The following is a 14,525-nucleotide window of genomic DNA, read 5'->3' as shown; positions in this document are numbered from 1 at the left end:
CAGGTATGGTAGAGGCGTTTTTGTGGTCCTCCTCTCTTTGCTCGTCCAGCTGTTGTTCAGCGTGGGAGCAGCCTTCTCTCCCAACATCTATGTTTACATAGCCTTCAGATTCATGGTCGGCACCACCATCTCAGGCGTCGCTATAAACACGTATGTCTTAGGTGGGTACACTGCGATGTTCTACAACAGGTGAAGTTGGAAGTTTTTCTACACCTTAGCCAAATACATTTAAACTCAGTTGTTCACAATTCCTGACATTTAATCCTAGTAATAATTCCCTGTCTTAGGTCAGTTAGGATCACCACTTTATTTTAAGAATGTGAAATGTCAGAATAATAGTAGAGAGAATGATTTATTTCAGATTTATTTATTTCATCACATTCCCAGTGGGTCAGAAGGTTACATACACTCAATTATTATTTGGTAGCATTGCCTTTAAATTGTTTGACTTGGATCAAACGTTTTGGGTAACCTTCCACAAGCTTCCCACAATTTTGTCATTCACTCCTGACAGAGATGGTGTAACTGAGTCAGGTTTATAGTCCTTGCTTGCACACGCTTTTCAGTTCTGCCCACAAATGTTCTATAGGACTGAGGTCAGGGATTTGTGATGGCCACTCCAATACCTTGACTTTGTTGTCCTAAAGCCATTTTGCCACAACTTTGGAAATATGCTTGGGGTCAATGTCCATTTGGAAGACCCATTTGCGACCAAGCTTTAACTGATGTCTTGAAATGTTGCTTCAATATATCCACATAATTGTCTCTCCTCATGATGCCATCTATTTTGTGAAGTGCACCAGGCCCACCTGCAGCAAAGCACTCCCACAACATGATGCTGCCACCCCCATGCTTCACAGTTGGGATGGTGTTTTTCGGCTTGCAAGCCTCTCCCTTTTTCCTCCAAACATAACGATGGTCATTATGGCCAAACAGTTCTATTTTTGTTTCATCAGACCAGAGGACATTTCTCCAAAAAGTACAATCTTTGTCCCCATGTGCAGTTGCAAACCGTAGTCTGGCTTCTTGCTGAGCGACCTTTCAGATTATGTCGATATAGGACTTGTTTTACTGTGGATATAAGATGCACTTTGTACCTGTTTCCTCCAGCAACTTCACAAAGTCCTTTGCTGTTGTTCTGGGATTGATTTGCGCTTTTCGCACCAAAGTACGTTCATCTCTAGGAGACAGAACGTGTATACTTCCTGAGTGGTATGACGGCTGCGTGGTCCCATGGTGTTTATACGTGCATAATATTGTTTGTTCAGATTAATGTGGTACCACCTTCAGGCATTTGGAAATTGCTCCCAAGGTTGAACCAGACATTTTTTGAAGGTCTAAAAGTTTTTTCTTCTGAGGTCTTGGCTGATTTCTTTTGATTTTCCCATGACGTCAAGCGAAGAGGCACTGAGTCTGAAGGTAGGCCTTTACATAAATCCACAGGTGCACCTCCAATTGACTCAAATGATGTCAATAAACCCATCAGAAGCTCCTAAACCCATGACATTTTCTTGAATTTTCCAAGCTGTTTAAAGGCACAGTCAACTTAGTGTATGTAAACTTCTGACCCACTGGAATTGTGATACAGTGAATTATAAGTGAAATAATCTGTCTGTAAACAATTGCTGGACAAATTACTTGTGTCATGAACAAAGTAGATGTCCTAACCAACTTGCCAAAACTATAGTTTGTTAATAAGAAATTTGTGAAGTGGTTGAAAAACTAGTTTTAATGACTCCAACCTTTTAATGACTCCAACTTCAACTGTACGTAGCTACCTTTTCACGTAGTGAAACTAAAACTCTCAAATTTCTTGTTTCAAATGCGAGGTATAGTTGTTTTACTTCCCAGAAATAAGCTGTGTTAGTGCTGGGCTGGAACAAAATCCTGCACCCCAGCAGCCCTCTAGGACTCATATTTGCACACTACCATACTAGATGTCTGACATGGCTGCCAGACACCTCTGGCATGTACTGTAGGGTGTTTCCATCCTCCAGGTAACTAACCAGGTGCTGAGTAGACTGGTAACAACAGGAGGGCTCTGTTCACCACTGACCACTAACCCCTGACCTCTAACCAGGTGCTGAGGGGACTGGTAACAACAGGAGGGCTCTGTTCACCACTGACCTCTAACCCTGACCTCTAACCAGGTGCTGAGTGGACTGGTAACAACAAAAGGGCTCTGTTCACCACTGACCTCTAACCCCTGACCTCTAACCAGGTGCTGAGTGGACTGGTAACAAAAGGGCTCTGTTCACCATCTTCTCCCACTGTTTCTATGCCATTGGTCTGATGCTGATGTCTGGGATCGCCTACGGGGTCAGAGACTGGAGGATCCTACAGCTGGTCCTATTCAGCCCTGTCCTGTTCCTCGGGGTATTCTACTGGTACGTTCTGGCCCCTGACCTCTAACCTGTCATTCTGTCAGCTGGTCCTCTCCAGCCCTGTCTTGTTCCTCTGGGTATTCTATTCGGTACTGACCCCTGACCTCTAACCTGTCAGTCTGTCAGCTGGTCCTCTCCAGCCCTGTCTTGTTCCTCTGGGTATTCTATTCGAACGTACTGACCCCTGACCTCTAACCTGTCACTCTGTCAGCTGGTCCTCTCCAGCCCTGTCTTGTTCCTCTGGGTATTCTATTCGAACGTACTGACCCCTGACCTCTAACCTGTCAGTCTGTCAGCTGGTCCTCTCCAGCCCTGTCTTGTTCCTCTGGGTTTTCTATTCGAACGTATTGACCCCTGACCTCTAACCTGTCACTCTGTCAGCTGGTCCTCTCCAGCCCTGTCTTGTTCCTCTGGGTTTTCTATTTGAACGTATTGACCCCTGACCTCTAACCTGTCACTCTGTCAGCTGGTCCTCTGCAGCCCTGTCCTGTTCCTCAGGGTATTCTACTGGTACGTCTCTAACCTCCAACCCTTTTTACTTCTAACCTCTGACCCGTCAGTCTGGTTTTAGAGAAGCCTACTCCACCCATCTATTTTGGGGTGGCAGGGTAGCCTAGTGGTTAGAGCGTTGGACTAGTATCCGGAATGTTGCAAGTTCAAACGTTCTGTCCCTGAACAGGCAGTTTAACCCACTGTTCCTAGGCCGTCATTGAAAATACGAATGTGTTCTTAACTGACTTGCCTATTGAAATAAAGGTTAAAAAAAAGAAAAAAAGACTCATCCCTGTATTTTCTGGACCCATCCTTGATTACCCCTGATAATCTGTAAGGGTCCTCCCAGAGTCAGCTCGGTGGCTGATGACCCAGGGCCGAAAGGAGGAGGCTCGCCAGGAGGTCTGCAGAGCAGCGAGAGTCAACAGAAGGGGAGGTCCCTGAAGCCCTGCTGGACAAGGTGAGTTATGACGTCATCGCTATCATCCAGCAGGTTATCACTATCATACTAACATCCAGGTTATCATCACTATCATACTAACATCCAGGTTATTATCATCACTATCATACTGACATCCAGCAGGTTATTATCACTATCATACTAACATCAGGTTATTACCACTATCATACTGACATCCAGCAGGTTATTTTCACTATAATACTAACATCCAGGTTATTATCACTATCATACTGACATCCAGGTTATCATCACTATCATACTAACATCCAGGTTATTATCACTATCATACTAACATCCAGGTTATCATCACTATCATACTAACATCCAGGTTATTATCACTATCATACTAACATCCAGGTTATCCCTATCATACTGACATCCAGGTTATCATCACTATCATACTAACATCCAGGTTATTATCACTATCATACTGACATCCAGGTTATCATCACTATCATACTGACATCCAGCAGGTTATTATCACTATCATACTAACATCCAGGTTATCATCACTATCATACTAACATCAGGTTATTATCACTATCATACTGACATCCAGGTTATTATCACTGTCATACTAACATCCAGGTTATTATCACTATCATACTGACATCCAGGTTATTATCACTGTCATACTAACATCCAGGTTATTATCACTATCATACTAACATCCAGGTTATTATCACTATCATACTAACATCCAGGTTATTATCACTATCATACTGACATCCAGGTTATTTTCATCACTATCATACTAACATCCAGGTTATCATCACTATCATACTAACATCCAGGTTATCATCACTATCATACTAACATCCAGGTTATTATCACTATCATACTAACATCCAGGTTATTATCATCACTATCATACTGACATCCAGGTTATTTTCATCACTATCATACTAACATCCAGGTTATCATCACTATCATACTAACATCCAGGTTATCATCACTATCATACTAACATCAGGTTATTATCACTGTCATACTAACATCCAGGTTATCCCTATCATACTAACATCCAGGTTATCATCACTATCATACTAACATCCAGGTTATTATCACTATCATACTAACATCCAGGTTATTATTATCACTATCATACTAACATCCAGGTTATTATCACTATCATTCTGACATCCAGCAGGTTATTACCACTATCATACTAACATCCAGGTTATCCCTATCATACTAACATCCAGGTTATCATCACTATCATACTAACATCCAGGTTATCATCACTATCATACTAACATCCAGGTTATTATCACTATCATACTAACATCCAGGTTATTATCATCACTATCATACTGACATCCAGGTTATTTTCATCACTATCATACTAACATCCAGGTTATCATCACTATCATACTAACATCCAGGTTATCATCACTATCATACTAACATCCAGGTTATTATCACTGTCATACTAACATCCAGGTTATCCCTATCATACTAACATCCAGGTTATCATCACTATCATACTAACATCCAGGTTATCATCACTATCATACTGACATCCAGGTTATTATCACTATCATACTGACATCCAGGTTATTATCATCACTATCATACTAACATCCAGGTTATCATCACTATCATACTAACATCCGGCAGGTTATTATCACTATCATACTGACATCCAGGTTATTTTCATCACTATCATACTTACATCCAGGATATCGTCACTATCATACTAACATCCAGGAGGTAATTATCTGTGCAAGCATAACCTTGACCATGTGGCATTAACCCGTAACAGTAAATCAGTTTTTTTTATCTCACAGATTACAATGACATCTCTCCTTATATGTGTCTTTAAAGTGTTTTGATATACATAACCTGCACTGATGAAAATCACTGCATTCAACCCTGTGTAGATCAGTCAATTCTAAAAATATAAACTTAAAACTCAGGATTCTGTAATAGCGTTCCCCAATGAGGATATGTGTTTACTTTTAGCTTCCTGTGCCAACCGGAAGTGCCATTATTGGTTAGGGGCTGTTTTGAAGGGTTAAAACCTGTTGCGACTCTAGGGCAGTATTTTCATTTTGGGAAAAAAACGTTCCCGTTTTAAACGGAATATTTTGTCAGGACAAGATGCTAGACTATGCATATAATTGACAGCTTTGGATAGAAAACACTCTAACGTTTCCAAAACTGTAAGGATATTGTCTGTGAGTATAACAGAACTGATGTTGCAGGCGAAAGCCTGAGAAAAATCCCATCCGGAAGTGCCCCATATTTTGAAAGCGCTGGGTTCCAATAAGTCCCTATTGAGCTGTGAATGTGCTATCAATCAGCTTACGCTTTCTACGTGTTCCCAAGGTGTCTACAGCATTTATTTTGAAGAATAGCCGCAGGCGGCTACATTCCGTAAGTGGTCACCTGATGGCTCCCAGGGTGACTCTCGCGTAAAATACACAGGGAGCCATTACTCCAATCGGTCCTACTGAAAAACGAATTGTTCCGACCGATATATTATCGAATAGATATTTGAAAAACACCTTGAGGATTGATTATAAACAACGTTTTCTATGTTTCTGTCTATTATGGAGCTAATTTGGAATATTTTTTGCCGTTTTCGTGACTGCAATTTCCGGGCGATTTCTCAGCCAAACGTGAAGTACAAACGGAGCTATTTTGCCTATTTCGCCTACAATAATAATAATAATAATAATAACATTGGCTAGCTAACTGGGAGTCTCGTGAGTGAAAACATCCAAAGCTCATCAAAGGTAAACGATTTAATTTGATTGCTTTTCTGATTTCCGTGACCAAGTTACCTGCTGCTAGCTGGACAAAATGCTATGCTAGGCTATCGATAAACTTACACAAATGCTTGTCTAGCTTTGGCTGTAAAGCATATTTTGAAAATCTGAGATGACAGGGTGATTAACAAAAGGCTAAGCTGTGTCTCAATATATTTCATTTGTGATTTTCATGAATAGGAATATTTTCTAGGGATATTTATGTCTTTTGCGTTATGCTAATTAGTTTCAGGCGATGATTACACTCCCCCATGCGGGATGGGGAGTCAGTAGAGGTTAAAAAAATTCAGATCTTTCCAAATCTTCATATGTGTGATTAGGCAACCCTCATGAATGTAAATCAGACATGACTCCAAAATTCACACACACACACACACACACACACACACACACACACACACACACACACACACACACACACACACACACACACACACACACACACACACACACACACACACACACACACACACACACACACACACGTGTTATTTCTTACATTGGTACCCCAGGTCATCTTAGCTTTCATTACATACAGTCGAGTAGAACTATTGAATATAAGAATATAAGAGCGTCAACTCACCATCAGTACGACCAAGAATATGACTTTCCCGGAGCGGATCCTGTGTTCTGCCTTCTACCCAGGACAACGGAATGGATCCCAGCCTGCGACCCAAAACAAGGACGTCGTAAAAGAGGCAAACGAAGCAGTCTTCTGGTCAGACTCCGGAGACAGGCACATTGCACGCCACTCCCTAGCATACTACTCGCCAATGTCTCTTGACAACAAGGTTGATGAAATCCAAGCAAGGGTAGCATTCCAAGAGGACATCAGGGACTGTAACGTTCTTTGCTTCACGGAAACATGGCTCACTCGAGAGACGCTATCGGAGTCAGTGCAGCCAGCTGGTTTCTCCACGCATCGCGCCGACAGAAACAAACATCTTTCTCGTAAGAAGAGGGCGTATGCTTTATGGTTAACGAGACGTGGTGTGGTCACAACAACATACAGGAACTCAAGTCCTTCTGTTCAACTGATTTAGAATTCCTCACAATCAAATGTCGTCCGCATTATGTACCAAGGGAATTCTCTTCGATTATAATCACAGCCGTATATATCCCCCCCAAGCAGACACATCGATGGCTCTGAACAAACTTTATTTGACTCTTTGCAAACTGGAATCGACACATCCTGAGGCTGCATTCATTGTAGCTGGGTAGTTTAACAAGGCTAATCTGAAAACAAGACTCCCTAAATTGTATCAGCATATCGATTGCGCAACCAGGTCTGGTAAAACCTTGGATCATTGCTATTCTAACTTCCGTGATGCATATAAGGCCCTCCCCCGACCTCCTTTTGGAAAAGCTGACCACAACTCCATTTTGTTGCTCCCTGCCTACAGACAGACGCTAAAACAAGAAGCTCCCACGCTGAGATCTGTTCAACGCTGGTCCGACCAATCTGATTCCACGCTCCAAGACTGCTTCCATCACGTGGACTGGGATATGTTTCGTATTGCGTCAAACAACAAGCATTGAAATACGCTGATTCGGTGGCCGAGTTTATTAGAACGTGTGTTGAAGATGTCGTTCCCATAGCAACGATTAAAACATTCCCAAACTAGAAACCGTGGCAGCATTCGCGTGAAACTGAAAGCGCGAACCACTGCTTTTAATCAGGGCAAGTTGACCGGAAACATGACCGAATACAAACAGTGTAACTATTCCCTCCGCAAGGCAATCAAACAAGCTAGCGTCAGTATAGAGACAAAGTAGAATTGCAATTCAACGGCTCAGACACAAGAGGTATCGGGCTGTATCACCGCCTGGTACAGCAACTGCTCCGCCCACAACCGTAAGGCTCTCCAGAGGGTAGTGAGGTCTGCACAATGCATCACCGGGGCAAACTACCTGCCCTGCAGGACACCTACACCACCCGATGTCACAGGAAGGACATAAAGATCATCAAAGACAACAACCACCCGAGCCACTGCCTGTTCACCCAGCATTTGTCCAGAAGATGAGGTCAGTACAGGTGCATCAAAGCTGGGACCGAGAGACTGAAAAACAGCTTCTATCTCAAGGCCATTAGACTGTTAAACAGCCACCACGAACATTGAGTGGCTGCTGCCAACACACTGACTCAACTCCAGCCACTTTAATAATGGCAATTGATGGGAATTGATGTAAAATATATCACTAGCCACTTTAAACAATGCTACTTAATATAATGTTTACATAACCTACATTATTTATCTCATTACGTATACGTATATACTGTACTCTATATCACCTCCTGCATTTTTATGTAATACATGTATCACTTGCCACTTTAAACTATGCCACTTTGTTTACATACTCATCTCATATGTATATACTGTGCTCGATACCATCTACTGTATCTTGCCTATGCCGCTCTGTACCATCACTCATTCATATATCTTTATGTACATATTCTTTATCCCTTTACACTTGTGTGTATAAGGTAGTAGTTTTGGAATTGTTTGCTAGATTACTCGTTGGTTATTACTACATTGTCGGAACGAGAAGCACAAGCATTTCGCTACACTCGCATTAACATCTGCTCACCATGTGTATGTGACAAATAAAATTTGATTTGACACACACACACGCACGCACGCACGCACGCACGCACGCACGCACGCACACACACACACACACACACACACACACACACACACACACACACACACACACACACACACACACGCACACACACACACACACACAGCTTGGACGGAGGTACTCGGACCATGAAACAGCCTCGTACATTTGCAATGTCTTCATTTTGACCATTACGAAAATGACGACATTTAGAAAAGTCCCAGAGTCGCAAGACTAGGTGCATTGAAACCGGCTCGGCCCATAGAGACGGACCCCAATGTTTCTGTCCGATCGCTCATTCAAAGGACCCCGTAGCAAGGCATGGAAAAAGTGGATTTTCAGCACCAATTAAGGTCAAGCTCGTGCACCGAATGACCTATCGAGCCGAAACGTGGGATTCGGGGTCGCCTCAGCTTGGCCTATATATAATGTCAGAACTGGACCCACAGCTAGAACGTAACTATGTGTTTTATATTTTTATTATGGTTTGAACAGAAGGCGCTGTGAATTTTGGGCCTGCTCTGAAATATTTTTTTATAATATTTTTTTTAACCTTTATTTAACTAGGCCAGTCAGTTAAGAACAAATTCTTATTTTCAATGATGGCCTAGGAACAGTGCCTGTTCAGGGGCAGAATGACAGATTTGTACCTTGTCAGCTCATTACTCGTCCAACGCTCTAACCACGAGGCTACCCTGCCGCCCCAATATGTGATAGTTGGATTCTAAATGAGTTGTAAAAAGTGGGTGTGGTGTCAGTTTGTATCAGTTTGGTGTCAGAATGACATCTAATTGACTGATAGACGGTTTCTTGCTGGTTGACTTTTGTCCATTTGCAATATGTTTAAACAGTGAGGTACCATCACCAAAATGACATTCTGAAATCAACACCAACGAGAGGAACCACTCTCACTGCCCGGCCATCCGGGTTCATCAGGCCAGTCAATTTTTCATTTCTGCAGTATTTTTGAGCATGTCAAATTCTTGATGGTACATGGCAAATGGACATAAAATCCTGATTTGGCACTTTCAAATCTTTCATATTGCATTTAGACATTTCTTATGGTGTTTGGCCCCCCAAAAAGTTACTTTACACTTTGACTTCCTATGAAATCATATTGCAAATTGCAAAATAATGATAATAAAATTTGACAAAAGTATATTCATACAGTTCTTACACATGTGTAATTAAAAAAAAATCGAAAGAATTTCGAAAAACAGTCCAGAAAGCACTTTTTAAGGGGTGATAAGTTTTTGAAAAAAATTACGTTTTTGAAAATTGTACTTTTGGGTCTTGACTTGTGTTACATTTGCAATATGAAAAATCATGGTGGAGCGCACTTTCGCCATCTGTTGGATTTTTGCAGTGTTACACCTGGCATTTGCCATATGGCATTTGCAATCAACTTTGAATGAAACGACGCCGAATTGAGTGGTATTGGACACCATGTACTGTATATGGTTTGTACAGTGCCAATGAGTTCCCATTCATTTTTGTACATTTCAGGGGGTGTTCCCTTACTAACTTTAAGCGTTAGCTTTCAGAGCAGCTCACAGATCACTGCAGCTGTACACAGCCCATCTGTAAATAGCCCATCCAACCAACTACCTACCTCATCCCCATATTTGTTTTTGTTTTTCTGCTCTTTTGCACATTAGTATTTCTACTTGCACATCCTCATCTGTATATATATCACTCCAATGTAAATTGCTAAATTGTAATTACTTCACCACTATTGGCCTATTCATTGCCTTACCTCCTTACTTCATTTGCACACACTGTATATAGACGTTTCGATTGTGTTATTGACTGTACAGTTGTTTATTCCATCTGTAATTATTTGTTGTTGTTTGTGTTGCACTGCTTTGCTTTATCTTTGCCAGGTCACAGTTGTAAATGAGAACTTGTTCTCAACTGGCCTACCTGGTTAAATAAAGGTGAAAAAATAATAAATAATAAACATTGACTCTATACCGGCACCACCCTGTATATATTATTTTTTACTGCTGATCTTGAATTACTTGTTACTTTTATCTGTTATTCTTATCTGTATTTTTTTTAACTGCTTGGTTAGGGGTTCGTAAGAAAGCATTTCCCTGTAAGGTCTACCTGTTGTATTTGTCAGGTGACTAATACAATTTAATTCGATTTGATCTTTCTCTGCAGCTGGAGGAGGAGGGCTCGACCAAGACGGGCAGTATGTTGGACCTCTTCAGGATCCCCTACTTGAGAAAACGGGCTCTCATTCTCTGCTATATCTGGTCAGTACCTCATTCTCTGCTCTATCTGATCGGTACCTCATTCTCTGCTATATCTGGTCAGTACCTCATTCTCTGCTATATCTGGTCAGTACCTCATTCTCTGCTCTATCTGGTCAGTACCTCATTCTCTGCTCTATCTGATCGGTACCTCATTCTCTGCTATATCTGGTCAGTACCTCATTCTCTGCTATATCTGATCGGTACCTCATTCTCTCCTATATCTGGTCAGTACCTCATTCTCTGCTATATCTGGCCAGTACCTCATTCTCTGCTATATCTGGTCAGTACCTCATTCTCTCCTATATCTGGTCAGTACCTCATTCTCTGCTATATCTGGCCAGTACCTCATTCTCTGCTATATCTGGCCAGTACCTCATTCTCTCCTATATCTGGTCAGTACCTAATTCTCGGCTCTATCTGGTCAGTACCTAATTCTCTGCTCTATCTGGTCAGAACCGCATTCTCTGCTCTATCTGGTCAGAACCTCATTCTCTGCTCTATCTGGCCAGTACCTCATTCTCTCCTCTATCTGGCCAGTACCTCATTCTGTTTCTATCTGGTCAGTACCTCATTCTCTCCTATATCTGGTCAGTACCTCATTCTTTTTTCAATCTGGTCAGAACCTCATTCTCTTCTCAATCTGGTCAGTACCCAATTATTTCCTATAACTGGTCAGTACCCAATTCTCTGCTCTATCTGGTCAGAACCTCATTATCTGCTCTATCTGGTCAGTACCTCATTCTCTTCTCTATCTGGCCTGTACCTCATTCTGTTTCTATCTGGTCAGTACCTCATTCTCTCCTATATCTGGTCAGTACCAAATTCTCTGTTCTATCTGGTCAGTACATCATTCTCTGGGGCGGCAGTGTAGCCTAGTGGTTAGAGCGTTGGACTAGTAACCAGAAGGTTGAGAGTTCAAACCCCCGAGCTGACAAGGTACAAAATCTGTCGTTCTGCCCCTGAACAGGCAGTTAACCCACTGTTCCCAGGCCGTCATTGAAAATAAGAATTTGTTCTTAACTGACTTGCCTGGTTAAATAAAGGTAAAAAAAAAAATATCTTGTCAGTACCTCATTCTCTTCTCTATCTGGTCAGAACCTCCTTCTCTTCTCAATCTGGGCAGTACCCAATTATTTCCTATATCTGGTCAGTACCTCATTCTCAGCTCTATCTGGTCAGTACCTCATTCTCAGCTCTATCTGATCAGTACCTCATTCTCTTCTCTATCTGGTCAGAACCTCATTCTCTTCTCAATCTGGTCAGTACCCAATTATTTCCTATATCTGGTCAGAACTGCATTCTCTGCTCTATCTGATCAGAACCTCATTCTCTGCTCTATCTGGTCAGTTCCTCATTCTCTCCTATATCTGGTCAGTACCAAATTCTCTGCTCTATCTGGTCAGAACCTCATTCTCTGCTCTATCTGGTCAGTTCCTCATTCTCCCCTATATCTGGTCAGTACCTCATTCTCTCCTATATCTGGTCAGTACCAAATTCTCTGCTCTATCTGGTCAGAACCTCATTCTCTGCTCTATCTGGTCAGTTCCTCATTCTCCCCTATATCTGGTCAGTACCTCATTCTCGGCTCTATCTGGTCAGTACCTCATTATCTCCTATATCTGGTCAGAACCTCATTCTCAGCTCTATCTGGTCAGTACCTCATTCTCAGCTCTATCTGGTCGGTACCTCATTCTCAGCTCTATCTGGTCAGTACCTAATTCTGTCTCTATATGGTCAGCACCTCATTCTCTCCTATATCTGGGCAGTACCTCATTCTCTTCTCAATCTGGTCAGAACCTCATTCTCTTCTCAATCTGGTCAGTACCCAATTATTTCCTCTATCTTGTCACAACCGCTTTCTCTGCTCTATCTGGTCAGTACCTCATTCTCTCCTATATTTGGTCATTATCTCATTCTCAGCTCTATCTGGTCAGTACCTATTTCTCAGCTCTATCTGGTCAGTACCTCATTCTCAGCTCTATCTGGTCAGTACCTCATTCTCTTCTCTATCTGGCCAGTACCTCATTCTCTCCTCTAACTGGCCAGTACCTCATTCTGTCTCTATCTGGTCAGTACCTCATTCTCTCCTATATCTGGTCAGTACCAAATTCTCTGCTCTATCTGGTCAGTACATCATTCTCTGGGGCGGCAGTGTAGCCTAGTGGTTAGAGCGTTGGACTAGTAACCAGAAGGTTGAGAGTTCAAACCCCGAGCTGACAAGGTACAAAATCTGTCGTTCTGCCCCTGAACAGGCAGTTAACCCACTGTTCCCAGGCCGTCATTGAAAATAAGAATTTGTTCTTAACTGACTTGCCTGGTTAAATAAAGGTAAAAAAAAAATATCTTGTCAGTACCTCATTCTCTTCTCTATCTGGTCAGAACCTCCTTCTCTTCTCAATCTGGGCAGTACCCAATTATTTCCTATATCTGGTCAGTACCTCATTCTCAGCTCTATCTGGTCGGTACCTCATTCTCAGCTCTATATGGTCAGCACCTCATTCTCTCCTATATCTGGGCAGTACCTCATTCTCTTCTCAATCTGGTCAGAACCTCATTCTCTTCTCAATCTGGTCAGTACCCAATTATTACATTTACATTTACATTTAAGTCATTTAGCAGACCGCTTTCTCTGCTCTATCTGGTCAGTACCTCATTCTCTCCTATATTTGGTCATTATCTCATTCTCAGCTCTATCTGGTCAGTACCTATTTCTCAGCTCTATCTGGTCAGTACCTCATTCTCAGCTCTATCTGGTCAGTACCTCATTCTCTTCTCTATCTGGCCAGTACCTCATTCTCTCCTCTATCTGGCCAGTACCTCATTCTCTCCTCTATCTGGCCTGTACCTCATTCTGTTTCTATCTGGTCAGTACCTCATTCTCTCCTATATCTGGTCAGTACCAAATTCTCTGTTCTATCTGGTCAGTACATCATTCTCTGGGGCGGCAGTGTAGCCTAGTGGTTAGAGCGTTGGACTAGTAACCAGAAGGTTGAGAGTTCAAACCCCCGAGCTGACAAGGTACAAAATCTGTCGTTCTGCCCCTGAACAGGCAGTTAACCCACTGTTCCCAGGCCGTCATTGAAAATAAGAATTTGTTCTTAACTGACTTGCCTGGTTAAATAAAGGTAAAAAAAATATCTTGTCAGTACCTCATTCTCTTCTCTATCTGGTCAGAACCTCCTTCTCTTCTCAATCTGTGCAGTACCCAATTATTTCCTATATCTGGTCAGTACCTCATTCTCAGCTCTATCTGGTCTCCTCTATCTGGTCAGTACCTCATTCTCAGCTCTATCTGATCAGTACCTCATTCTCTTCTCTATCTGGTCAGAACCTCATTCTCTTCTCAATCTGGTCAGTACCCAATTATTTCCTATATCTGGTCAGAACTGCATTCTCTGCTCTATCTGATCAGAACCTCATTCTCTGCTCTATCTGGTCAGTTCCTCATTCTCTCCTATATCTGGTCAGTACCAAATTCTCTGCTCTATCTGGTCAGAACCTCATTCTCTGCTCTATCTGGTCAGTTCCT

At 42.1% G+C, this 14,525-nt stretch overlaps 1 protein-coding gene across 1 annotated transcript in view; it reads left to right on the top strand.

The window, feature by feature from the left end:
- The window catches only part of slc22a13b (solute carrier family 22 member 13b), a 39,662-nt gene that overhangs the window by 6,849 nt on the left and 18,288 nt on the right, over window positions 1–14,525 (top strand). The window contains 5 exon segments of the mRNA XM_064949701.1: window positions 4–161; window positions 2,222–2,387; window positions 3,215–3,308; window positions 3,310–3,336; window positions 10,902–10,996. Of these exon segments, the coding sequence (XP_064805773.1) occupies window positions 4–161; window positions 2,222–2,387; window positions 3,215–3,308; window positions 3,310–3,336; window positions 10,902–10,996 (540 nt within the window).

Source organism: Oncorhynchus masou, chromosome 30 (assembly GCF_036934945.1).
Source record: "Oncorhynchus masou masou isolate Uvic2021 chromosome 30, UVic_Omas_1.1, whole genome shotgun sequence".
NCBI lineage: Eukaryota > Metazoa > Chordata > Actinopteri > Salmoniformes > Salmonidae > Oncorhynchus > Oncorhynchus masou.
Note: the sequence above shows the minus strand (reverse complement) of the source record. Positions and strands in the feature narration are given on the sequence as shown.